The sequence below is a fragment of the Ixodes scapularis genome, unplaced genomic scaffold (assembly GCF_016920785.2).
Source record: "Ixodes scapularis isolate PalLabHiFi unplaced genomic scaffold, ASM1692078v2 PGA_scaffold9__187_contigs__length_104089568, whole genome shotgun sequence".
NCBI classification, from domain to species: Eukaryota; Metazoa; Arthropoda; class Arachnida; order Ixodida; family Ixodidae; genus Ixodes; species Ixodes scapularis.
In genome coordinates, this window is record NW_024609884.1 from 7,501,867 (window position 1) to 7,529,398 (window position 27,532).

At 43.5% G+C, this 27,532-nt stretch overlaps 2 protein-coding genes across 8 annotated transcripts in view; one reads left to right on the top strand and one right to left on the bottom strand.

Annotated features, from left to right (window-relative positions):
* Positions 1 to 10,209, bottom strand: part of LOC8034703 (AFG3-like protein 2) — a 45,126-nt gene extending 34,917 nt beyond the window's left edge. Inside the window, exons 1-3 of one of the 2 annotated variants that reach the window (XM_029989768.3) lie at positions 9,872 to 10,209; positions 8,668 to 8,854; positions 6,803 to 6,902 (exon numbers count right to left, since the gene is read on the bottom strand). In XM_029989768.3, coding sequence (XP_029845628.2) covers positions 6,803 to 6,902; positions 8,668 to 8,854; positions 9,872 to 9,958 — 374 coding nt within the window. In that variant the 5' untranslated portion in view covers positions 9,959 to 10,209. The remainder of the gene's footprint in view (positions 1 to 6,802; positions 6,903 to 8,667; positions 8,855 to 9,871) is intronic. The other variant, XM_040205645.3, reaches the window with a different exon arrangement.
* A 222-nt stretch (positions 10,210 to 10,431) lies between these two features.
* LOC8023110 (constitutive coactivator of peroxisome proliferator-activated receptor gamma) lies at positions 10,432 to 27,198 on the top strand. Of its 6 annotated transcripts, none has more exons than XM_029989771.4 (10): positions 10,432 to 10,562; positions 11,236 to 11,365; positions 14,111 to 14,349; positions 14,815 to 15,060; positions 19,737 to 20,031; positions 20,619 to 20,931; positions 22,589 to 22,758; positions 23,253 to 23,515; positions 23,885 to 24,091; positions 27,004 to 27,198. In XM_029989771.4, exons 2-10 carry the CDS (start codon positions 11,329 to 11,331, stop codon positions 27,064 to 27,066), a joined length of 1,833 nt encoding a protein of 610 aa, XP_029845631.2. In that variant the 5' UTR covers positions 10,432 to 10,562; positions 11,236 to 11,328; the 3' UTR covers positions 27,067 to 27,198. The 6 variants fall into 6 exon arrangements, with proteins under 6 accessions (XP_029845631.2, XP_029845632.2, XP_029845634.1 ...); XM_029989772.4 differs by having other exon boundaries at positions 10,447 to 10,562; positions 14,120 to 14,349; XM_029989774.4 differs by lacking the exon at positions 11,236 to 11,365 and having other exon boundaries at positions 10,447 to 10,562.
* The last annotated feature ends 334 nt before the right edge of the window (positions 27,199 to 27,532 follow it).

Consider the following 27,532-nt stretch of genomic DNA (forward strand, 5'->3'; position numbering starts at 1 on the left):
ATTATTATTTGAGAACGCTTATAGTTCCTGTATCGGCTCCCTACGGGAGCCAGAGTTGCGCGTCTGTTTTCCACGTGCTGCCACGCCGCTATTTGCTGAGATCCGATCATGTGAGGAGCCGGATCAAGTGCCGTGCATGAAAGTAGACGTGCTTTGAGCGCGCTGCTTTTGAGCACGCCGCACCGCTATTCGCCAAATACAGTCACGTGACAAGCGGGATCAACATGCCCTGCAGGAAAGACGGCACTACGGAGATGAACGTGCAACTCTGGCTCCCGTAGGGAGTCTATACAGGAACTCTAAGAACGCTCATCCAACGGCGCCCCCTGGTGTCTGCTCCAAAGCGCAGAAAGGGGGGCATGTCGCAATCTTTGATTAATTTTTAATAGGGAAATTGGCCGCCCATGAGTGTAATTTTGTTTTTTTTAAGATGATTAGAGCCCGTAGATTGAGTTATCACCATAAATAGACAATATCAAAATTCATTAGAATGCCCCTTTAAAGGGTAACCCCAGTCAAAAACGAAACCAAAATGAATGACCAGTATCATTTTGGTGGCACGAAATATGACCACAGCCGAGATAATAAGTCAAAGTGAAGCCGCGTACTCCACTCAAACCGATTTTAAAGATGCGACCAGCTGCTCTTTAGCGGGTGGCAAGCGGGTTAACTTTTAGTCGAGCAACACTGGGTGACGCGTATTGAGAAAAGTTGCAGAAATTGATTGGAATCTGCAGTGTGAAGGGGGACACTCTGGGATTTAAATTCAGCGGAACAAAATCTCGAATTATGTTTTTTAAAGATGTCAAAGGAGATTCTTTAAAGATACAGAACATAGAAATAGATATGGTGGACGAGTAGAAATATCTGGAAGTGTGGATCAACGAAGGAAAGAAATACCTCGAGGAATGTGAGACATATAATTGGCAAGGGTAAATGGAATGTGGTCATTATAAAGCACAGGGCATTATGGAACTTTAATACATACGAAGTGGTGTGGGGAGTATGGAAAGGAGCAATGGTACCAGAATTGACCTTTGGTTATGCATTCTTGTGCATGACTTCTGAAGTTCAGGCGAAATCGGAGATAGGACAAAGGAGAATTGGCAGGACAGCTCTAGGGGCACATGGGAACACGCCAAACGAGGGAGTGCAGGATGATATGGGCTGGTCATCATTTGAGAGCAGAGAGGCAGTGAGTAAAATACATTTTGACCAAAGACTAACAGACATGGAGGACAAGCGGTGGGCGCATAAAATCTTTAAATACCTGTATATAAGGAGTTGAACACAAGATGGATGAAACAGATGCGAAAACTTAGGACGAAATTCCTGCAGATGGGTAATGAAATGGAGCAAACACGTTCAGTGGAAAACGCAGTTAAGGAGGCAAAGACGGATGTGGGAGGAGAAAATGCAGGGGAAATCAGCTTTAACAATTTATAGGTCCCAAAAGCAAGAAATAAAGAAAAAAGTTTATTCGATAATTCAAGAGGGAGCACTCTGCTTTTTGAGGCAAGAACAGGAGTCTTAAGAACAAAAACCTATAGGGCCAAATTTGAAGACACAGATACAATGTGCGCAGTATGTGAGGAGGAGACGGAAACAATTGCGTACGTCAATCTAAAATATAAGAAGCTTAGTCCTGCCCTTCCCGAAGGGAGGACAAACGTACCGGTAGCCCTCGGTTTCGCTGGAAACGATTGAAGGATGGATAATAAAAGAGTAGAGGCAACGAAGAGGAGATTGGAGTGCTGGTGAAAATTATCTAGGGAAAATGAACTAAGTACACCTAACTAGCACAGCTGGGGGAGACGCGGGACAGAGGAAAATTGGGTCAGGTGTTAGGCGACGCCGAGAAGGTTAGACCAGAGGAAAATTGGTGTCTCCCTCGCCAGGGGGGTGATTTTTTAGTTTTTTTGCCCGATCCCCCACAGGTCTGCCTGGCGATCATCTTCATGACATGGTGAAAGTCAAAGAAATGGATTGGCTTGAAAGGGGTAAGAGGAAATCAGGTTTTTGTTATTGTTTTTAGGCTAGGAGGCACAAGCTACAGCCCGTTATAAAGGGGACAGCCATTATCATCCATCCATCCACCCCCATGACGTCATGTCGCAGTGGTGCTCTGGTTGATTCCGCACATTGTACCATATACCGCAGCACCTCCAAGACGTCACGGCACAGCCGTACAACTGATAATCAGTGTGGACATCTTTCTCTAGCAGATAGTTTCCGATTTGCCATAGACGCCCGAAACCAAACTTTGAGCTGCGATACTTATAAAACTACACACATTATTGAAAAAGAAATTATACCTTAAATACAGGGACACTGACTGAGCTGAAAACAGTTGTAATCCCAAATTCAAAAATATTGACTGGAGATGCCTTTTAAAGGGACACTGACAGGGTATTTATGCTCGCCAAGATTCTTATTTGTACATAACATATGAGAGCCCAACTACCCAGAACACAATTTGTTACTCAAAATTTTTCTTTCTGTCCGAAAACTGCCAATCGAGAACTAGCTCTTATGAGTCGCACTCACCCCCTTCTCCATGGTCACGTGCCGTTTTCTATGGTTTAGACACAACCACCAAAGATAATCCAAGTCGTGGGTCATCGAAGGCACACACTAAATCAGGGGTGGCCAGGGTGGCCTGGCCTAAGAGCCGCAAACAAAACCACGGAGCTTCTAAGAGCCGCGGGGGGGGGAGCAAACTTAACTTTTGTTCAGAGTCTGACTGGACGGATGGGGGCACAAGGCTGTACAACTGTACATATGGGAGTAGAAAGCTGCCAAACTGCAAGCTGCACTTGCTTTATTCTGAAATCCTTTCTTCTTTTTTTTTTTCCTGGGGAAACGCGGAAAGGGGAGAAGGGGGGGGGGGGGGGGTCCCTTACGAGGGATCCGCAAGCCGCACTTGGACCAGCAAAGAGCCGCAAGCGGCTCGCGAGCCGCAGTTTGGCCACCCCTGCACTAAATGCTAAAAATTGACTGAAATTATGACACCCATTTTTTTGTGGCTTCTAAAAAGTTGCAAATATGTTGATGGAAAAAAAAAAAAGTTGCACAGCCATGTGACTTCCCGGTACCTTCCTCCTCCTCTATATTTCTTCTTCCTCCCCAGTCCAATTTCAGTTTCGGTTTCGAGCAGTTGCATTTTTTTACTTTATTAAAAATATATGTGACGCTGTTGCAAAATATTGATTGGGTAGTCTTCTGACAGCATAATGGATCGCCTGGCAAAAAAATAAAGAAACAATTTTTGGGGGATGTTGTGTCCCTTTAACTCTTCCTTTACCGTAGGGCGTTGTGCCCGAAAGATGGTCACACCAATACATCATCAAGCGCGCGCCTCAGAAATTAAATGAAACACAAAGAAAAGCACAGCAACACAGATGCTTTGTCATGGAAACCGTCGTGAAGCCAGCGGGGTTCGCCACGCCTGCGCAGTGGGGGAGCATGATGTCACTGCCGGAGAACCTTGTGAGAAAGGAAGACGTGGCACGCTGCTTGTAGGAATGTGCTGCATGTAGGATTGCTTTCGCATTCCTTAAAGTAAGCAGTCTCAAGTGTCTCTGCCGAATATTTTTTTGTAACTAATTGAGTTACGGCACATTATATCTGAATGCAGCCAATGAGTTTCCCTTTAAAAGAAAATAAAGTTCCAATTTATACGATAAAAAGGTCTGAAAATTTTAATTCCTGAACTTAAAATTGTGGTTAAAATCATTTAAAAATGTTTACAATGTGTGGCTGCATCGAAGTTTACCTTGACTAAAAGCAATTCAGAGTACACAAAATGCGCCCCATATCCCCAGCCACCAGCTCTGTAAGCTGGATCACTCTAGCTGAAACTTTGTTTTTTTGCTTCGTCAGCAAGTGGCACCTGTGCTATTCCATGAACCAGTTGCGCGCAGTCGTGAAACAGAGGTACACCTCGCATGCACTAAGAGACACGTTCGTTTTGTGTTCGATCTTGGTTTCCTCACAGCATTTCTTGCAGTTTCTTCACTTTTAAATTTTTTTTTTTTTTTTTTCAGGCTTATGGCACAGGCGGTTGGGGGGGGGGGGGGGGGGCGGAGGGGGGGTTGTGGATTTACTCCTCATAATTATGACAAAGAGCTGCTCGATCAGCTCCTCTCTCAAAGCCAGCTGTTCAAACCAAGTACTTTAAGCCAGCTCTGTAATGTCCGGGTGTTCTTTGCGATGCGCTTGGAAAAGAATACAACTGTTTACGTAGGCAATGTCAATGCAGTGGAAAAACAAGGTTTTCCACCATTTCACGCATTTCATTAGGACATTGTGTGACCCAATGAGTTGGTCAGACTTGTCCACACCCAGCATCCCAGCATTGTAGTCACGAATCAGCAGAGGCTTTCTGACATTTCTTCTAGTCCATGTGTCTCCTGTCTTCTCATACCGCAGGGCACGGATGTGCTTGCTGGCTGCGTGAATAGAGCTCATCATGTTCACCACACGCCTGTCATTCCACTCGATGTAGAGAATGTTTTGGTCACGTAGTCAACGAATGTCTCCCCTTTGAACTAGCCTCTCCCACATCGTTTCTTTGAGCTCTTGCTGTCTAGGTTGCTGTCTAGGCGAAAATGTCACTCAATGCTGAGTTGGCAGCAGAACATCATTTCCATGGGTTTTCAAGACCCTAAGGAAACAAAATAAGGCACTGGCAACATATATATACAGTAAAACCTCGTTATAACAAAGTTGAAGGAGTGGTCGTATTTATTTCGTTATAACCATTAGTTTGTTATAGCCAATGTCCATTTCTTCCCACTATTAGCAAGCAAGGGGAATTATGATTGCTTTGTTATATCCATTAGTTTGTTATATCCCATTTTGTTATAACGAGGATTTACTGTAAAGGGTGCACTGGCTCAGGAACGATATGCAAGCTTGAAGGAGGCTCATCTCCAAGCACCTGTTGAAGTGCCAGGTCAATTTGACAGGCTGCTGCAATCAGAGCTAAAATCGGACAATCCGACATCATCCTCCGACTTCTCACTGCTGCTTTCATCCAAAAACTTCTGCAGCCGACGCAGCTGAATCACGCGATTGACAATGTTTTTCCGGAAGCACCCAATGCATGCACGACGCCATTCTTGACAAGTTTGAGTTCCCTTTCGCACCAGTGATTTATTGCTGATAATTCGCTGCCTCACGGAGAAAGAGAAGCTAGATCGAAAACGAAGCAATAGTTCTCTGGCTACCTCCGAGATGGCACATGTTCCAGCGCACTGAACTTGAATTTTGGCAGCATGTGCAATCTATTGATCACGGGTTATTGATGGACTATGGGCGCAGTAAGGGAAGAGTTAAAGTAGGTCTATACCACACATAGTGGCTCTAGCAGCCGGATGCAGCTCCAAGGTTCGTAGGTTCACCAAGGTGAGGCGCCACATGCTACCAATTCTACATCCGTCCATGCATTACCACCTGTACCTAGTTCGGGTTCTCACCGCCACATTCGAACGCGCTACAATAGAAGACGACCTCAATCACCATACGGTAAACATTCTCCGTTATTCTGCGCCAATCAGAAAGCTCTTCTGCCGACAGGATTAAATAATCCGCAGCGTCACCGTTTGAATTTCTACCCGTGGCTTCTGCAACAGTTTTCTCCGCTCCCGTTCTCGTAGCGCGCTGCGCGGATGGCTCGGATGCGCCAACGCGAAGTTGGCGAAATCGAGATATTGGAACTGGAGGATCGTTTTTGCCATCGGTGTTTCCTACAAGGCCATTCGATCGCTAGAGGTATGTGAGATCCAAGCGACGTTTTGGTTTTCGCTTGAAGCACGCACACTCATCTGGACTGCAGTGATCGGAAATATGCGGTAGACTGGTACCCTGGATTTTCGTTTACTGCAGGTGAGTTCTATCTGCATTCTGTAACTGTTACCCGTATGTAAGTATATTCAGTCATAAGACAAAAAAGAAAGGTCAATGAAGTTGTCTGCGAATGTTAAAAAAGTAAGACTGATTTGTCTGTGAATGTTAAATGAGTAAAATTAATAATTTTTTTTTCTTTTTTTTTTTTAAAGACATATATTTGTTGGGTTAAGTTTTAACTTCCCCGAGAATTTGCAAATTAGTCTAGCTAAACGTGAAACAGTCTAAAATGTGCCGAAGCAACTACACATGGATTGAATATAGGCTTTGTTTCTTTTACATATTTGCAGAATGATGCTGTTATCTAGTTCACCCCTCCAAGCGCAGGCTTCATCAAGGTACTCTTTAATAAGCCCGCCATCCAGTCGTGGATGCCTCAAGGGCAAGTGCCAGTGAAACTGTATTGTTCTTTGAAAAATAGAAGTAAAAATATGTCAGATTCCTTTGTTGTTTGATTTAATGCCATGTACCTGTAACTCTGTGGGGTTGTGCATTTTTCGAAGGTAGCTGTTGAGCACAGAAGCTGTTTCAAATAATCCAGGCTCAAAAAAGCTATCTTTGAAAATTGTAATCAAACCAGCAGAGTCAGAGTAATGAACAACATGGAACATAGAATATGCGGAATGGTGGGAGGGAAAAAGGGGGAAGGGCTGCAACAGCCGCAGCCCACGCGCCGAGTGATAGGCGCCTATAGTGCCATCTGTCGGCAGCTTTGTACAGATCTTATTTTCTACCGAGACCTAGTTCCCCATTCTGCCGCAGCGACTCATGTCGCTAGTTTTTTGTTACTGCACGGTGGAGGCTATAGCTGCACCCAGCTGGCATTAGTTTAAAGAAGAACAGACTGCTTTCTACTGGAGGAATGTAGGAGGCACAAGGGGCTACCACTCACTTTCCTTGACCCCCAAAGCTGAAATTCCATTGTGGAGGTTTGGAGCTCGCACCCGGTTTCGGCTGAGACCCACCCTGAGAAGGAGCATCTTTCGGAAGCTCTGCAGACAAATCGGTCAGGAGAAATGCATACAGTTAAAGCCGCTGGGGGTGGGGGGATACTGCAATGTGCAACATGCCTAAAAGGAAGGAAAACACAATTCATTGACGCAATCAAAGGTGCTGTTGCGGTAAAAAGAGGAGTGAAAGCAGTAGCAGTGACTGCACGACACACAAAGAACTGCCCAGATCAGGAGTGGCCAAACTGTGGCTCGCCAACCGTATGCAGCTCTTTGAGCACTGACATGCGACTCAACCAAGTCAGAAAGCAAAAGTCAACGAGGAAAAGATTCAACAATACAAGCACAAAAGTGCTTCATGAGACAGCATGAATGATTTGGAAGAAAAAAAACTTGCAATAAAATTTATTATTATTATTATTATTATTATTATTATTATTATTATTATTATTATTATTATTATTATTATTATTAACCAAAAGGTTGATTTCCCACCCTCCAGTGAAGCACATTGGTCTAATCACAGATAACCTCATTTTAATGCTGGAAATGAAGGGTCGGTGTGTGGCAAGCAAACCCCGAGTTCATAGTGGCAGAACTGTTGAGCTCTGGTACTCTACACTGAGTAAAACAATACAAGGACCTTTCGACGATATGCAAAGCAACATAGAATGGTGCAAGAGCGTGGCTCACTACTTGGATAAACTATAATTCTATAGCAATGTCTCAACGAACTAATGTCAACATTCTTTTTTGTCTCTTGTAATGGGTTCTTAGAGCCCCAATGCCATAGCCAATGCGGAGCACAAGTTTGTCTGCTTCATGCGCAGGAGTTGTGACGATGTCAGAATGCCGAGCTCTTATTGGCCGATCGAAAGAAATAGTGGGTAGCCCTCAAGGCATCTAGCACTGAGGACTACCCGCTATCCTTTCAATCAAAGACAATCGGAGCTCGGCGTCATTCTGACGTCATCGCAACTCCTGAGCAAGAAGCAGACGATTTACTCTCCGCATAGCCTTTCCGCAAGAACACAAGCTTCTAAGCTAAGCAAACAAAGCAGAGTACCGTAAAATACCGGGCAAGCGCACACTCAAAATTCAGAGATAATCGCAAAAAAATGGGGGATGGGCGCTTGTCCGGTCAACAATTTTACATATCAATGTACTGTGTATATTTTCCCAGATATTACAAATTTGGGTATGGGCGCTTAGTGTGGTATGGGCGGATGCTCGGTATTCTACGGTATAACATTACTAACAAAAAAATTGTCCCTTTCCGGCTTTCGACACAATTATGACTTGTTTTTTGACACTTAACCAATGTGGCCACTGACATAACAAGGCGGTAGTGCAGACTGTGGAGTGGGACAAGCCCAGATGTCACAGCGTTGTCTGCATAGTTCCATTACTCAATGGTTCAATAGTCAATAGTTCAGTGTCCATCACTCAACGGCCCAGCCCTATCAAGAGTAATTTCGCTGTTTCGATCACATTTCCTTTGACCCCGACGGTCAACTGAGAACAATGTTCCACAACATACAATGAAAGCTCCTCATGTTATGCAACTGGGCTTGTTAAATAAAGAGACCATGCCTCTCGCTTCATAGCCTTCCTAGAACCTCACAGGGAAGACTACGGACACACCAGAACATATTTGAAATCCCAACTCCAGTTCTTTGTCTTCTCTTCATTGCCACAGGTATGGTTGGTATGCATGCAATGCTCCTTTTCCGAAATTCTTCACAGAGATTGCTGAAGTGGCTTCTAGGTATGTCCTGGATTTGTCAGCAAGGTACAAAAAGATCACCTTTGTTTGTTGCATTCTCTCCCGCCCGTTGTGGTGTTCCTTCGGGAGGGCTTTTTTTGGATCCCGGAAAATATTTCTCGAATCCCTTAGGTGGCTTCTCGCACAACCGCTGCCATTGCTCCAACAAAAAGGGTAGTGGAGGTAAAGCAATTGGCATGCCTTCCAGGGCCAAGAGTTTGCTATGGATCTGAAATAAATTCACCGGTGAGTTTTAATTCCATTTGGCATTCTGCCACAGGAAGGCATATCTATGGGCACAGAACCTACAAAATAGACACTTTCAATCAATCAATCCATTTGGCACGGGATCTGATCTGCAAGTATTCTGTTTTCACATCGGTGAACACCCTCACTACACCATATAAAACTTTTAATCATTTCTATAGCAGCCTCCAGTCCTCCCATGAGAATGTACTATGGCCCGCAATCTGAGCGAAGACAAAAATAAACTGGATCTTGTGTTTGTATATGTCATGGTGTTAACATTTGAGGTGAAAGGAATGTGTTCCAAGAGAACGCAGTACGGAGTAGGCAACAGCCCATTCAGTTCAGCTGCAAGGACACTAAGATGTTGCTAGTACCAAGCCAAAGGCATTGCATTCGTTCCCATTTATGTTGTGGGCTATAGTTAGCTCCCAGGTTAGAAATGGAAATTCGGAATTAAGATTCAGAACAGTGGCACATACATCTATATCTTGAAGTGCAACAGATGGCATCAAAAATGCTTTCCTGTACAATTAACACAATCATTTCAAAGTTCAACACCTTCAAGATACTTGTTAGCTGATTAGCATGCAAGCACATCTCAAATCTTATGCCAATTTTAACGCAGCATTGTGAAAAGTGCAATCAAAAATGTGGTCTATGCGCATTTAAAAAGTAGCATTCTCGACTTAAATGCTATTACTAAAATCCAGTGATTGCTACATGGGTTCGTCCAGGTTGCGCCTAACACAGCACAGCATAGAGAAAACTTTGAATGATATATGTCTTTATAATCTGAAGCTACTGATTTGAAGTGTTCATCGGTGCTAATATTTCGCAATGCAGGCGAGCATATAAATATTTGACGATACAGCCCAAAACACTACACCGGTGAACGCCTATGCCTTCATTAGAAGGCACGCATGCCTTCATTAAAAGGCACGCTTGAGAGCAACGCAGACAATAACGAAAGGGCAAATATTATTGATCACCCACGAACCTCGGATCGAGTAATCCTTGAATGATGCAACGTCCTGAGCAAACTTCTTTCCAGGCGCATGCCCATCTGAAGATACCTGCAAGCCATCGCCGAGACTCGGCTTCACGAGTGTATTTGTGGAAAAGTGTGACAGCTCGCCTAAACTACACGCTTTAAGTTTGTAACCACTGGACAGCGCATAATCGTAACATGCGTTAATAATCTGCACCACAAAGACCCAAATGGCATGAGTAATAACACCGCAGTATTTCCGTAGCCTCCACCAAAACGCACGGCAAAAGCAGAACGCAAGTTTAGGCCGCAAAGGGCAAACGCGCGAAGTGTTGTTAGTCTTGAACACTACACGTGATTCCTGAAGCGCTAGTAGACAGATGATATGTTTTAACGTTTCATTTTTGTCGAATTTACTCTAAATTAATACTTTTTTACTCGTATAAATAATTTATTAAGCATAAATTTTAAATTTTATTTTATTCTCGATAGAGTGTCACATAAAGCACGGAATTCACCCGACCAACTTGGCTGGTACTTGGCGCGTTCTGCACCCGGTGTAGCAAACCACGGCATAACGGGGAGCCAGGGGAGCAGGGGAGCTTCAAACTAGCGTTGCTAGCGTTCGAACGATGTGAAGTGTTCGAAGTCTTCATCAAAGTTTCGTTACCTTGTGTTCTGTGTTCCACTCTCTGATCAGGTGTGTGATGGATAAGGTGTTCTACGAATTTTTTTTGTTCTTTGCAAATGAATTATAAATGTTAACTTATATAACTTGTGAATGTGCTCACAAAATTTGTGCCCGTGCAGACACACGTAACTTCGTGTGACTGTGAAAATCCTAGGAATCGTGAACTGCCCGCGAAGACACGATAGTAAATTATGAATCTAAACAAAATAAGACGGAATTCAATAAGAAGACATTAAACAGGGCAACACATCTTTCACCGTTCAACACACTACAACTTGCTGTGTTAAAATTTTCAAGGTGTTGTCCCGTTTAATGTTCTTTTTTTTTTTTTTAAGTAATTATATAAGTACTATGTGTGTTGAAATCAAACAAAACGAACGTATCGTTTATACCTCTAAGCACAAACTCGAGACCAGGTGGTTTGTTCTGATACCATGAAACTGGTTGGTCTCAGCATTGAGTGATTTTACTCACTAAATCACCATAGCATTTACTTTTTGCGTGATAGACTTTTTCAACAATTATGCCCTCTTATGGTTGATATGAAAATACTGCGCAGTGGCATGCGCAAGAACCAGCAAGGAGGTAATTTATTTTATTTATTTAGTATACATGGCTTGCATTGGCCTCGCATCAACCGCCATTGCTCCTTACCATGATCCTGTGTTCGTACCTTCTGCAGCATAGATTTGACACCATGGAATTTGTTCTTCTCGGCAAAGCTGAGCACAGGTGACAGGAGCATGGTATGGTGCCATGATGTCACATGTAAGGCATGTATTACTGCCAACCTCACAGGGAGATTCTATCAGGTGGGTTTACAACATCAAAAATAGTATCAGTTCACAAAGAATGGTACCAGGCAGAAGAACACTCTTTGCACAAAATCGGGGGAAAATAAATACAGTTAAACAAGACGCACAGTAAACGTGTCTAGAGCCTCCTGTTCAACCATGTCACTAAGAAGCCCATTCCACTCCACCACCATTCGTGGAAAAAGGAAGATTTAAAACAATTGTCGTGATACTTAAATGGTTCAATGGGGAATCTATGCCTTTCTCTCATGGAATAACCTTCAGAGAAAGTGATATAATTATCACGATTAGTTTGATAATGGCAATGAATGATTTGGTGTAGGAATTTTAGTCTGCATATACTTAATTTCTTTCTACCAGTGTTTAGCTGTTTAGACTCAATTTTTACCTGATGTCCTCCCATATATGTTTAAGATGATTCTGGCGGCTTTATTTTGAACCCTGTCTAACTTTGTAGTATTTAATTTTATCAAAGGGTTCCAAATTATGTTTGCAGATATTCGAGCATTGACTGAATAATTGTTTTATAAGCTAGTAATCTGGTGTCTGAAGTAGAATATTTTTTTAAGTTCTTTTGAGATAGAATAATTTGCAAAGAGCATTAGGTGTAGCATAGTCAATATGCTTATTCCAGCTTAGTCAGTTGGCTATCCATAGTCCCAGATATTTGTATTCTGAGACCTCTGATAGGCTCTTGTTTTCGACAGAATACCGAACCTGAAGGGGCTTCCTTTTTTTGAGTTATGGACATAAAAACGTTTTTTTGAATAATACACATCTGCCAAGAGTTACACCACTTCACAATCAGTCCCAGATCTTGATTCAACTGATGTTGGTTGTTACAATCATTCACATCATAACAGAGTGCACAGTCATTAGCATATAACCTCAGTCCTACAGAAATGTCATTTCCATGTCATTAATAATTAAAATAAATAAAAGAGGTCCAAGAACAGATCCTTGGGGAACCCACGGATCAACAAGAAGTTTATCAGAAGTGTTGTTGCTAAAATCTATGTACTGGGGGGCTGTGTTCGACAAATATTTCGTTTCTCCTAAAAAGAAGCAGAAGTGACGCAAGGGGCGATATCGCGTCTGATTGGCTAGAGGCTGAAATGACGGAAGTTCCCTCTTTCCTCATTTGAGCCTCTAGCCAATCAGACGCGATATCGCCCCTTGCGTCACTTTCGTTCCTTTTTAGGAGAAACGAAACATTTGTTGAACATAGCCCCCCTGTTGTCTGTTGGAAAGGTATCCAATTGGTGAGCTGTTAATTTTTCAATATCTTGCGTAATTTAGTTTGTTTTTTATGCGAGACCTTTTGAAAGGCCTTCGCGAAATCTAAGAAAATGATATCAACTTGACTACCTATGTTTATGGGGTATGCAAAATTATGAGTCAATTCCACCAACTGTGTGCTTGTGTACTTAAAGCCGTGTTGTTTATCTGTTAAGACTGCATTTTCATCAAGGAACTCGAAAATATGTTTACTAATGAAATGTTAAAGAAGCTTGCATGACGTACACATAAGCATAATTGGCCTATAGTTGCGAATGAGTTGCATGTTTCCAGACTTATTGTAATGGTCTAATCCTGGCATTTTTCCAGTCTTTAGGACGTGAACTTTCAGATAATGATTTTTTTAAATATAACAAATAAATACTTGGAGACCCACTCAGCATAGCGCCTCAAAAATGCATTGGGCAAACAATCAGGCCCTATAGACTACTTTTCGTTTATCTTAAGCAACAGGTAAAAAATACTACTCTCACTTAGAACTAAGTCTTGAATACTTTGCAGTTCATGTATTTCATAACGGGGCACTCGTCCATCATCACTAGTAAAGAAGAATTTTAAAGTCATCATTAAATGCTTTAGCAATAATTCCACAATCAGTGACGAGGAGGTTTAAGGGATAGGAGATGAAGGTGGCATGTGTTTCCCAAACTTTTCTGGGAAAGATTTTATAAAATTACTCAGAGTAACATTAAAGTAAATGTACTTGTCTGCATACATTTGCTCTTTTAGTTTAGTGACTAACATAATATTTTGCTCCTGATCTGAAGAGAACCAGTCGTTCAAAAAGCCCTCCTCACCCATTTGATTTGACGCCTCAAATGTATTGAATAATGTGATATCCAAGAATTGAGAGGTTAACTTTTTTAGTTTTACTAGGAGCAAAATTTGAGATTCCATGCTGAACAATGTTCTTGAAACGTAACCACAGAGAATTTATATTGCAACAGTTGCGCAAAGCAAATGCATAAAACCTATCAAACTCAAGTTCCAACACGTCAAAAACAGAAGTGTCATCTGCATGTGAAAAATCTAGAATGCTGCATTTCTTTACGTTAGATGGAACACTTATACTAGATAACAAAAGGAGTATGGCCTTGTGGTCGGAGATACCATCACCAACTTTACACTCATAATTATTCCCAACACTGCCACTTAAGAAAACAAGATCCAAACTTGATTCAGATTTCCCTTGTACTCTAGTAAATTCATCTACGATTTGACCTGGGTCAAAAGTAACGGCGATGTCTAAAAGTTCATGATTGTGCGTGCTGTCCACGGCACCAGCTAAAAAGTTGGGCCAGTCAATATTGGGTAAATTAATGTCTCCACACATAATTATTTTCATGTTTGGTTCTAAGTGTTGGGTTAAGTACTCTCCGACATTTTCTAGGGCAGAAAGGTAGTGCTAAAGAGGACGGCAGCATGCAGTCTTTACCACTGCAGTTCTTGCAGGAGCAGCCATGGGGGTGCGGGGAATGGAGTCCTTCCTCGAATCTGTGGTTCCTGGGGGCTGCACACAAGTGAACATTGTGGAGGAGGCTGGCAAGCACCGTGGCAAATGCCCGCCTGGCACCCGGCCTACCATTGTGGTTGACGGTCTGAGCCTGATCAGCTGGATTTACAGCCACACACGCGATCACATTTTTGGTGGGCCATGGAGAGATCTTGTTCAGATTATAATGGTAAGTCATCAGTTTTGAAGCATTCTACAACTTGAGCAACTTTCCATAAAATGCTTTCCATGTGGTTTCAGAGAATTCTTGCAACCCGTTTGAAAAGTGCTGGCATTGTGAGACTTTATAAGCAGGGTGTAAACAACCGGTAAATTTATTTTGTTTTGTTTTTTGTTTTTTAAACTGTTCAGGCTGCAGCAGATGCTAGAAGCCATTCCAATCAGTCCAGCACTGTGAATCTATTACTTGAGTCTTTACCGTGCGCTTTGCTGCACCCATTTCTAAGGTCACGTGACACTCACATGGCATCAGATTGGCTTCACTGGCCTTTAGAGTGAAATGGAGCAAGTGTTCATTCATGAGCAAGCAATTCTGGGGGCTTTACTTAAACTGAGCAATAGCCTGCTGCTCCAATTGTTTTTTGCAAGCGTTTATTTCTGATGTGCTTCATTAATTCTTTTGTCACATCCCCAGGGCAACTTTGTGGGAATGTTTGAAGGCCACAACATCGGCCTGGTATTCTTTTTTGATGGCTGTGTGAGCAGTACCAAAGTTGAAGAGTGGCGAATTCGTCGTCAACAGCGACTTGTGGAAATACAAAAGACATTTGGCCGGCTCTATGCAGGCCAGTGGACAGGCAACATGAGAGATGATTACAGCTGTCCTTCAGGCACGGGCTATACCCTGTGCTTTGCAGTCAAGCACCTCACATCCTGCAAGGTAGGCAGCTTCTAGTGCAGGCGTGGCCAAGCTGCGGCTCTTTGCGTGTTAAAGTGCGACTCGCGGCTCCCTCCCCTACTCCCCCCCCCCCCCCCCCCAACCCCCCACTTTCCCGCCTCCCTCCCATTCACACAAGCACTTCCCCCAAAAAAAGAAATGGAGCGCGTTTTAAATCGAAAGACAGATTGCGGTTTGGTAGTCTTGTGCTATTACTACCTTACATACAGTTGAACTGCTTTTGACTCTGATAAATTGAAAGCAGTTTGAGTTTCGTTTATTGCCCTGGACAAAAGTTTGCCCCCCCCCCCCCCCCCGTGGCTCTTGGTAGTTTCGTGGTTTTGTTTGCGGCTCTTAGGCCGGGTCAGTCTGACCGCCCCTGTTCTAGTGCAAAGCTTCCTTTTTTATTATTATTATTATTATTACAAAGCTTTAAAGGGCAACTCCGCTTCATTTTTGTTTTGTTTTTGACGAAACGATGCAGTCCTCTTCAGTATCACGTAGGAAGACCACACATCAAATATTACGACCTTAAATGGTCCGGCAAACTTTGCAACGCTCCAAGTTGCCGAAATCGGCAGACTCGAGCGGGCGAATTGAGGCGCAGCCAACAGCGCAGTCAAGGCTATGGCATTGGCGTAGCCAACATTGAGCTAAACGTCATCACCATTGCCCTTTTTGTTTGCTTTTACTTCTCCGGGCAAGTGTAACGGGTGACGTCAACAACGTTTCCTCGGCATTCAGCCATATCCACGTGATTGGCGTAACGCGCCTGCGCAGCCCGCTTTTTAGGAGTATCCGTCGGTCCTGCCGTTACCAATGTCTCTCACGTCACAGCCGCCGCCGTCGTCTCACTGTTTGTGATTATTGTCTCTAGGAGTTTCATTCACACTATGTGCGCAGACTTATGCCGCAGTTGTGCAGTCGTCGTTGAACGTCGTAGACACCAAAGTGTGGCGAAGAGTGCGGGGCAGACAGCACTTGTGCCTGGACCACGGCCGCCCCATTGGTGGCCCGCCGGCCCGCCCCAATCCTGCCCGTCGTTGCGTAGAGGATCACGTGACATCTCGTACCACGTGATAGACATGTTTTTGGCGGCTCGAGACCAATGACCCCAGACAAAGCCGAAGTTTTGGTTACGATTTCTGCTCATGTTTAAAGTAAGATTTAACAGTATATCTCCAATTTTTTGCAAAGTAAAATGATGTACCATAATATACCGGGCATGCACCCACTTAAAATTTGGAGATAATCACAAAAAAATGGGGATGGGTGCTTGTCCGGTCATCAATTTTACATATAAATGTACTGTACATATTTTCTCAGATCTTGCAAATTTGGGAATGGGCGCTTAGTGTGGAATGGGCAGATGCGCGGTATTCTACGGTAGTGCTTTTTAATGTGAAATCACTCATTATACCGAAATTTTCGGAATTGAGCAGAGTTGCCCTTTAAGTTTAACAATTAAGGGACTGCGTGAAATAGGGTGCAAGTTCAAATGTGCAGCTCCCATAGTGGGTTTCCATTCTTTCCTCCTGTGCTGGTCAAGAATAATATTTCTATTCAGCTTGACGGGAGTGACTATCTGGAATATTACATCAACAAAAAGAAAGTGGCACAATTACACTCTGCTCCTCTGGAAATAGAAATGCAAGAATACTCCAAAAGCCGGGAGACGTCATAATTAAAATAAGAGCACCGACTTGACACAGCAAAAAATAATATAAGAAATAGAAATATAAGAAATGGTTCAAGTCAACTTGTACCATTATTGCATGTAGCCCCTCAATTGCTTCATGATGTGTTTATGATATGTGCATTGTTTAACTTCAACTCGTCTTTGTAACAGTTTAACTGTGGTGGCTAGAAGGGGAAGTGTGACGGGCGGAAGCGAGGGGGGGCTGCACAGTATTGCAATGAAAATTATAAGTGGCGCGCAGCAGGTGAGTCATCCCCGGCCAGCCGTGTGTAGGAACGGCTAGCGCTGCATGATATTTTCTTTCTTGTTATAAATACAAACGACTAAAACTTTCTTTTTTGGGGGAGGGGGGGGGGGGGGGCTGGCTACGAACAACTGCACATACCTACTGAAGTTCTGTTAGTCAACAGAAAGGGGAAAAATCTGCTTCCCTCTCGCATATCGAAAGTATGCCGTGCCCGCAGAGCATATGTTGAAAAGTCACGTGGCTTTATCTTTTGACTGGGGTTTCCGTAATATTGAAAGTCCACATGCTTGCATTTTTTTTTAATGCCTAAGTGTATGTGACTCTTTTTTGTCAGCTACATGAATTGCATACGTTTCATCTGTTAGATGGGTCGTGCACCTGAATTCCACTGCTTGAGTGGAGACTTCGATTGAGAAAAAATGTGAGCATGGCACGTAACGTAGGGCTCACTTCTATTTACTCGTTCAGAAACAGCATCAAAGATACAAAAAGGAGGAAAGAAGGAAGAAACCAGTAGCTTGCAAGCATTTTTGTCTTCACCACTGCACTCTTTTTGCATGAGAGCATGATGTGCAGCTCTTCACTGCAACTCGAGGAAAGTCATCTGGCGTTTCTCGAGTTGCAAGAGCATTTAGTATTTTAGTTTCAACAAAGCCCTTAGCATCACTGCTGTATATGCCTTTCAAATCAAGCGATAAATGTATAAAAAATTAGCATGAATAACAACCTCAGACCATGTTAGAGCCATTCCCTTCGTGACATCTGCTTTTGCACCAGCTTCCTTGTGTATTTACAATGATTGCACGGACCTGCCTTTTCACATGCAAGTGTGCATCTGACAGAAAAGTGAGATTCGGCCAATGATACATGTCGGCTTGCATTACTAGGGTCAAGTACACGGCCTACATCACAAGTGAAAGTGTAACATCAATCAGTGCTTGCGCTTCGTCTGACGACAGCACGGCACACTCACTGGTCCTGGCTGCATTACTAGCTTGTTTGAATTTGATCAACTTTGGCAGCAACATGTGAGTCACCTCTTCTCCCTTGTGCTTGCGAAGGACGGATCGTGCAGAAAAACGGAACTTGTTTCAGCAGGTGTCTGGTAGGCAGAAATTTTCGCACAGATGGTCCACATTTTGCTTCATCTGGAAGCTCATCTTGTGCAGTTGATTCACCGGCGTCATTGCACAAGTTCATGTCCACCCCTTTGACAGAAGTTTTCTTGGTGAAATACTTTGGCGCATCCGGAAAAACCATAGGGACGGCGTCGCCCTTCAGCTGTGGTCGATTCCATGGTACCTCGACGATTCCACCACCGATGACATGGTGAAATGTCCTATCAATGAATCTTGCCTCGAAGTGGTGATCACAAACCACACAGTTGCTTGTAAGCTCCTTGTCGGCTCTCTTGATATTCCCTGCCCCTTGTGTTCGTAAAAGCGTCTTTCGGCAGTCGAAAAAGCGAAGCATTTCCCGCACACGACTTCTATCCACTTTCGCAGATAAGCACAAAGCATGTTCTTCCTTTCGAAGGCATAGCATATTCCTGAAGATGTGACGCACGAAAAAGTGCACAACACACATGCGGAAAGGCCAGACTTCTTCCCAACAAGCAGCAGCAACCTGAAGCAAGCGTTGGCGTTCATAAAACTCAATGCCTCCTGCCAAGACCGCCGACTCGCCTGCTGGCAGCAGCGCCCCTAGCAGTCCCCAAAATTTTCATCGCACCTCACGCCCCTCTGTATCATTGCGCTCATACGTCGCCTGTCATACTTCTAGCCACAATAGTTCAGCCTACGCTTCATGACAGAAATTAAAACTTTTGTGTACATGTTGCACTGCATCATTCAGCTTCTTTTTTTCTTTTTTGCTTATTTTATAAATGTTTATACTGAATGAGCCTGTGCAGCAACTTTGTCTTTAAACGATGTGCCTGAAAGCACCCTACCTATAGCTTTTTTTTGCTCAATAATAGACTAAGAAAATTCAAAGGTCTACCTACAATCAGATGCAGTGAAGTTGTAAGTGTTCAGAAGTAGGCGTGGGACTTGGCTTGGAACCCTGGGCAGCAAGGGTGCTCCAGCTACTCAAACAAAACAATTTGCAAGTGTCCCATATGCCCCCAGGGGCGGACTTACCAATAGGCAGAGTAGGCAGCTGCCTAGGGCGGCAGAAGTTTGGTGGCGCTCTTTTTTTTTTTAAATCTAGCTCCGAATTTAGCTACTTTGGGAATTCTAGCTCCAAATGTAGCTCCTTTTGAAAATTTTAACCCCAAACTTACCTAGCTACTGTCCTTCCCCCACAACCCCCACTCCCCATGGTCACTTTGAGGGGGAGGGGCCACTGTTAAAAACTGCCTACGGCGCGCCAAAATGCTAAGCCTGTCTCTGTATTCCCCGAAGACTGTTATGTGCGTGCGGCGACAGGAGGGGAGAGAGAAAGTGTGACGCGAGATTGAAATTGGAATGGGAAATTCCAACATGATCTTTAGTTATTCGAGTACGAGAGCGGGCAAGTAAACCTTGCATGCTATCAAAGCTTGTGTGAATTTAGGCCTGGAGGCCCTCGTTTTACATCCGTATATAAAACGTTCTGTAAGCTCGGTGCTGTCATTGGGAGAGGCTGCGCTTTTTCAAAATACAGTAGCTGTGGGTAATTGCTGCCAACTTGTCCAACTCAGATATAACGAGCATATCAATCTTTGTCTTACCATGGAAACTCTTCCCCAAGGTGTTCCGTTCGGTCGAAGAGTGTGATCTGGAAGTGGCAAGGTATGCAGAACAGCATGGCGAGTGCTTTGCCCTGCTCAGCCAAGACACAGACTTTGCAATCTTTAACACTCGGGTACTCTACCTATCAACGAAGCATTTGGATACCAAGACACTGACCACCTGCGCCTACCACGGAGAAACCTTGGCACAGCACTTGGGCCTTGAACGCAAGCTTCTGCCCCTGTTTGCCTGCTTGGCGGGCAATGACATTGTCAGCAGATATGATCACCTGAGACACTTCCATTCATCTCTGGGTAGTAAATTTGAATCATGCTTAATATACTGTGTTGATGACCGATTTTGAATGAGGAGCAAGTTAAAACAGATGGGGATAATCGAAGAAGCTCTTTTTTTTTCATTGGAATGCATCTTTTTCTACCCTTCTCATTGCCACTAACTTGGAGATATTTGTCCAGATGGCTATTTATGTAATTTTATTGAATGCATGCAAGGCTATTTACTATGTGCTATTTCTTTCTAGAGAAAGATTTTGAGGCTCTGGCCTGATCGCACAGTTCATATCACTTGCACAATAAGCCAGACATGCGAATTGACAAAAGGCTGGTTCAAACATTTGTGACCGACTGTGTTGCAACCGCTTACGACTGCTTATGACCAGATGGTGGCTGCAGCAACCAAGGTCTGCACAATGCCTCAGTGGGACGCAAGGAGTCGTAACGCAAATATCTGAACCAGCCTTTGGCTTGGTCATATGACCCCTTATGATCGCCCATTGCAGTCATACAAGATAGGGCTTACCACATTGGGGGCACTGAAGTGGATGTAGCTTCAGTAGAGTAGTTTGGGATAGCAGTTATTCCAGAATGTTTTTTCTTCCAAGGCTGCAAAGGACGTCGAGCTGCTCACAGCTGCTTCCCAGAGGTGGCCAGTGTAATCAGGGAGGAGAGGTGGACAGACCAGCCAGATAACACGGTAGCTGCCAGGACTGGCGTGAGCCTGCGGCTACTGCAGGAGGCAGTTGCAAGCTACAGCCTACGCGTGGGGCCGAGCTACTTAGCTGTGCCACCCGACGTTGACCCGCAAAGCTGGCACCTGGTCGTGGAAAAGTACAGGCAAAGTCTCACCTTTCCTGGGCTCCTGCAGGTCCTCTACACCAGGGAGCTCTTTCTTCGAGAGTGCATGGAAGAAATCCTGTGAGGGCTCTTGTCACACTCTGCTTCTTTGTTGGAATGTTTTAACGAAGGAGCTCATGTCACAGAAAAGCCGGCGTCAGTGGCGTTGTGACGGGGAAATCCTGATTGGTCGATAGGGTCATGACGTCTCAGCCACATGACCTCGCGCGGGAATTTCAAACAATCCACAATGCTCGCATGAAACGTAACGCCACGTGTGGAATGAAAGTGTTTAAAAAACATGACATGTAATGTGAAGTAAAGGTCAGCTCATGTCTCAAATGGTTTCACTTTATAAAGTAATTCATTCCATTAAAACAAAAATTTGAAGAATTTTAGCCAGGATTCGAACCCACGACCTTTCGGTTGCGAGCCAGATACGCTGCTGACTAGGCCACACAAAGCACGCTTGCATTGCATGGGAACGAGCGGGAGTTTATATGTTTAACTATCGAGTTCCACTCTTAGAGGCGAAGTTTAAAGGGATACTGAACCGAAATTTGGATTTCGCGAAATAAGGCCACAGAAACGTTGAACGGGAAGCCTACAAACTCCAAAACATCACTCATACATTCGTATCTCAAACGGATGGCCGTACTTTTGGAAAAGAAGAGCACGATCAAGCGAGCTATGACATCATAATCCTCCTGAAAAATTTAAGAATGAGGAAGCGGCCTCGCTTCTCTCCTCCTCGCTTCGGTTCACCAGCTCGACGAGACTTAGCAAGGAGGAGAGAATGAGAATCGTGACGTGACTTGTCTCGTCGGCCGTGTTCAATCTTGCTCTTTTCCAGAATTTTGGCGAGCCATTAGAGATATTGCTGTATGAGTGATGTTTTTGGTTTTGCAGCGTCCCGCCTATCCGTCCATCCTTGTTTTGCGAGCTTGAAATTTCATTTCAGTATCCCTTTAAGCGTACTCCAAGTTTTCTCTTTTTGCTGCCATGCCAAGAGTGTGTTTTCAGTCAGTGCTTGTCAAAGGAATGTGCCTTTGCAGACTAGCAAGTATGTAGGTTGTTTAGCTTTGACGTGGATTTTTAGCTTCAAAAGATGGGATGCAAAAAAATTAACCATATCAAAAGAGCTGGCCAAAAGAACCACAGTCACTTTCTAGTTAAACATGGATGCTCTCTTTGGCTCAGGTGCACAAGTAACTGTTCTGCTTGCCAATTAATGTATAAAATTGTGTGTAAAATATAATGCTAGTCCTTTGCTTTTGATGCTTCATTAGCCATCATATTATGCCCGTTTGAAGATCCATCATTTTCTATTGATCCTGCATCGGTGCAACTAGCATAAAACTGCCCAGAAAGTGTATCCTATCAATCCTTGCTTGCAAAACTTGATAAGTTTTTTTTTTTTTTTTTTTGGTTTTGTTTTATATTAAGGCTCGTTCACACTCTTGCGACCGAGTAAGACTGAGAGAGACCAGACCGGTTTTCAAGCCTCTTGCGATCTCTTAAGACCACCTCTGCTGCAGTGCATCCGGTCCTAAGAAGTCACAAAAGGCTTAAAAACCGCTCTGGTCTCTCTCGGTCGTACTCGGTCGGAAGAGTGTGAACGGCGCTTTATTATTTACAGAAGCTAGCACATTGAAGTCATGCCTGCAACACCTAGTGAATGTTTAATGTCATTATGGAATTTTCAAGCTGTGATTCTTCTTTGCTTTCTATCTTTTAGGGGCCCCAATGTTCCACCTGGTTACAGCTGCTTTCGTTCAGTTCGACGTAAAGCCTACTGGGTCTTGTTTGGTGGGAAGTCTCATGTGGTTGTTATGGAGCATGTTGCATATCCAGGGAATATTGGAGTCCTCAGTGAGCCAGTGGCCTGTACACCGATTTCATTATCTGGTAATGTCTTGTTATGCCATGGTGTTCATAATTTTTTTTCATTTGATTGAATTCAAGTTAAATTTCAAACTATTTATACTCACCATTTATACTCATTATCACGCCAAGAACTGTAGTAAAAAATGTTTGGCTCCTCTTGGAGTGTTACTAATCTCCCTCTTTATGTGGTCAATTAAGATATGTGCATGTACATTTAAGATAAGTTATTTGTTACTTTATAAACTTTAGTTGTTTTTTTCTGAAAACCATATCTTGTGTAAGATGTATCCCGCACAACATACGAACTGGAACAAAACTTTATTTTTTTTTTCTTGGAGCTTTCCATATGGAGCTAGGTGCAATTCAAAAACAAATGCCAAGCAAGTTTGTTAAAAGTGAGAAAAATTCTGCGCTATGATAGCTTCTGTGTTCATTTGTTTGTGGATACAGAGGGCGAATTATGTTACTAAGTTAGCACAAATTCTTTTTTTTTTTTTCCTTTTTTTATTTGTTAGGCAATGTGCCACCCTTATGGCAGCTGTGGTCAGGGGAACCCTCGCTCCAAGAAGTTCGGTGGCAGCTGTTCTATGGCAGCCTCGGGCTCCATTTCACGTTGGAGGACCTGAGAGCACTGCCCGCCCGCTACATTGTCCTCTGTGCAACCTTGCACCTTATGTTCCTGGCAAATGTGCTCACTAATCAGGAGCTGTCTGCCTTGCTTCTTCAAGCAATCCTGCTGAGTGAGGACAAGTGTGAGCGTCGCTCCTTTCCCATACCAGTAAGCCTCTTTCCTGCTGTACCTGCATGAAAATGCCACAAAGCAGAGATGTGCCATACAGCTGCATTGTCCTGGACAAAGGACCATGCAACCCTTGGACTGCAGTAGTTTGACAAAGCCCACTGCACATCTGTGCTAAACACAACAAATTTGTTTGTAAGAAATTAAAAAAAAAAAAAAAAAAGAATATGAGTCCAGTCTACTCACATCCTGCTTCATTTGTTTAAAATCAATGTCCAGAGATTAATATTCAATACATAGCAAAAGAATAGTTGCAGATATAAGAAAAAAGGCCCCAGAAATAAAAATTATTTGCACAGCGTGCCATCCCCGCCTAGGAAATCAAGACATACTCATTTTGTTTGGCAGTACAGCGAGATCAACCCCCGTTTGGTGAGCCTCTCCTGCTACTTCATGGAGGGAGTGCAGTTTGTGGTGATGTCACTGAGTGCATGTGGGTCACCCTTCCCCCTGGCTGACACCATGCCCTGGCTCTACTTTGATGGCAAGCTGTTTCACTCCATTCATCGCCAACTCTACCCCACCTCCACGGCCTCCAGCATTCTGGAACACAACGTAGGTTCTGTACTGGGAGTTCTCGCTCAATAGGATGAATGGATAGTAATGGCTATACCCTTTGTAACGGGCAACAGCTTGCACCACCTAGCCTAACATTTCATCGTCACTTTTTTTTAAAAATTTGTATAAATTTTGTTCTAACACAATCCTCCCCCCCTTTAATAATAATAATAATAGCTTTATTTACCATGTATAAGCATGGCGGGGGCTGAGGAAAAAAAAAAGTGTTCCCATTGCTTATTTTTATCTGTATTTTCGCCCCTCCCTAGATCTTTTCCACCAATCTTCCAATCTCCTCTTAGTTACTGCAATTCTTTCCCTATCCATTCGTCCATCCATGTCTGCAAATCCCAGTGCCCCCTCCAAATCTGTAGCCATCCCCCCCAAGAGGGTGGGACAAAGCCCCATGCACCTTATAATTACATGTTCTATAGTTTCCCTTTCGCAGTTGCATACGTCGCATAGAGTGTCTATTTCCTGGAATTTAGCCCTATATGTTTTCGCTCTTAGCACCCCCATTCTAGCTTCAAACAGCAATGAGCTCCCCAATGAATTACCATACCAACTGTTCCTTCTTTATTTCTTGTTTTTGTGCCCTGCATATTGTTAAAGCTGATTTCCCCTGCATTCTCTCTTCCCACAATTTCCTCTCAGTTTCCTTTACTTCCTTTTCTACTGATATGCTCTGATCGGCCCCATCTCGTTGAATGTATTTAGATCGTAGCTTGCGAGTTCAGTTTGTCCACTTAGTGTTTAGACTTTTCATATATACTGTAAAATACCGGGCAAGCGCCCACTCAAAATTTTGAGATAATCATGAAAAAATGGGAAATGGGCGCTTGTCCGGTCATCAATTCTACATATCAATGTACTGTGCATATTTTCTCAGATTTTACAAATTTGGGAATGGGCGCTTAATGTGGTATGGGCGGATGCACGGTATTCTACGGTAGATACTTGTACACTTTCCCTGTCCACCGTATATCCTCAATTTCAGCTTGTCTTTGTTCATATTTTACTTCACTGATCGCTTCTCTACTCTCGAAAGATGCCCAACCCATATCCCCCTGTACTCCCTCATTTGGTGTATTACCATGTGCCCCCCAATGCCAACCTACCCACACTTTTTACAGCGGTGCTGTTAAGGGCTAGTTTCCCCAGGATCGTGTCCTCCGCAAAGAAATGTTGACACAAAACTCTGGTTGCCGCCATCGCTCATAGATGGCAGTAGCTGTCCAGAGTGTTGTGTTTGCCGGATGTCCGCTTGCCGCCGCCACTCATAGATCGCAGCAACATTTCTTCGGGGGAAGAAGAGCGGAAACGGAATGAGTGGCGAAGTGCACAGCAGCGCAAATGGTTTCGTAACTGCCGCGAGGCCACTATCGCCTAAAGTTACAAAAGAAGAACAGATCGCTCGCCTGGAAAGTCACCGCCGAGAACAGAAACTACAGCTCCGCTGCTCTTCCTTCTTCACCAAAGTGGAAAGGCTGAAAGTTTTTTTTTTTACTGTATCTCTAAACCTGCCTGGATTTCTGACCTCATACACAATACCGCATTCTCAAATGACAGCCCTGGCAGCATGACTTCCTTCCATACATGCCTAACAACTTCATACCTATTATACAGTATAGAGGTTTTTTGCGCGACACAGGGGACAATTACAAGCGAGTAGACACGGACAAGCACAAACTTTCAACTACTTTATTCGTGCGCAATCGACCACAACTACTTTATTCGTGGTCGATTGCGCACGAATAAAGTAGTTGAAAGTTTGCGCTTGTCCGTGTCTACTCGCTTGTAATTGTCCCCTGTGTCGCGCAAAAAACCTCTATACTGCATCATGAACCAACTAGGCCAAAAACAAGTTTTAATTGAATATCTATTATAGTTCCAGTTCCCTGTGTTTCATAATAGCCGAATCTCGTTTCCCCTTTTTTATTACAATATTTTCATGCTCTTTTAGATAATTTCTTCCCTCATTTAACCATACTCCCAGATATTTGTACTTTTCTATGTGTTCTATCACTGTCCTGTATCTCCAAGGGTTCCCCCTTCTCGTCGTTGAAGACTATTATACCCTACTTCTCGCTACTGAATTTTAGGTGTAAGCTGTCCCCTTCCCTGCTGCAAATCCTAATTAGTTCCTGTATTGTCTCACGCCTTTACGATATGAGTGCAATGTCATCTGCATACATTAACCTTGGCAATACTTGATTTACTTTATGTCCTTCCTCCATGTAAGTCAAGTCAAAACCTAGGTTGCACTGCTCTGGTTTTTTTTTCTATCACACTGAGGTATATCGTAAAGAGCAGGGGAGACAATGGGCAACCCTGTCCAAGTCCTCTTTTTATTGCTGCTGGTCTTGTAGTTTTGGCTTTCCGTGTCATAACCACCCTATTCTCTGTATATACCCGGTCTAGAAACTTAACCATGGTTCCCCCTAGCCCATGTCCCTTCAGTTGGTCCCAGAGTTTTTTCTGATTCACATTGTAATATGGCCCTTTGATGTCTAAAAATGCTACCCATAATGGCCTTTGACTTGTCATGGCTATCTCAATGCACTCAGTGATTACGAATAAGTTATCATCTAGTCGTCTATCCCTGCTGAAACCGTTTTGAAGCTCCCTCAGAATCTGCTTTCTCTCTGCCCATTCTTCCGGCATTTCCTGGCCGTTCAGTTGGCAGTGTTGCCAGGCGTTTCCTTCAAACACCCAAAATTGGTACCACAAATACAGAATACTATTAGTGGGCCAGAGCTCTACAGGCATGCACTGCATTATTTTTCATTCCTTCGAAGTGGGGTTGTACCTATCATTAGTAGTGTATACAATGACATCTTGTATGGTGCTAGGCAGACTGAACCTGACTCTATACTCTTATCAGTGGTGGAATATTATTGTACTTGCAGCGACCACTTGTGGAGCTCTACGAATACCTTTGGAATGTTGTGACCACAAGGAACCGTTGGTAAGGTTGAACCTCGCCATTGCCAAGTAAACTGTCCAGCAGCACCATATTGATCCCAGAAAAAATTATTTCCAGGGGTGTTCACATGTTTGGTGTTTATATTGTATTGTAATAAATTTTTAACCAGCTTATGCCATTTCATCATTATGCAAGTGTCATTAATTTCCCAAAAAATCTGGAAGCTCATAATACTGGAACCTAACTAAACTTTTAACTTCTCTATTGTGCAAAACTTTGTCACAACCAAATAGAACATTTGCATACCACAAGCACTTTACATCCACAATTTAATACTGTCTACCGATATTTCAACATCAAGTATAGTCCACAAATTCAGCCAACAAAGCTCCAGAGCATACTCCTGGTTGAGTTTTGGTGTGGGACACCAACCAGTAGAGGTGAAGTGTGGCATTTCCTTTCTATCGTGTTTGGGCTGTGTCGCCTCACTTGTACACTACTACTGTCTTGCA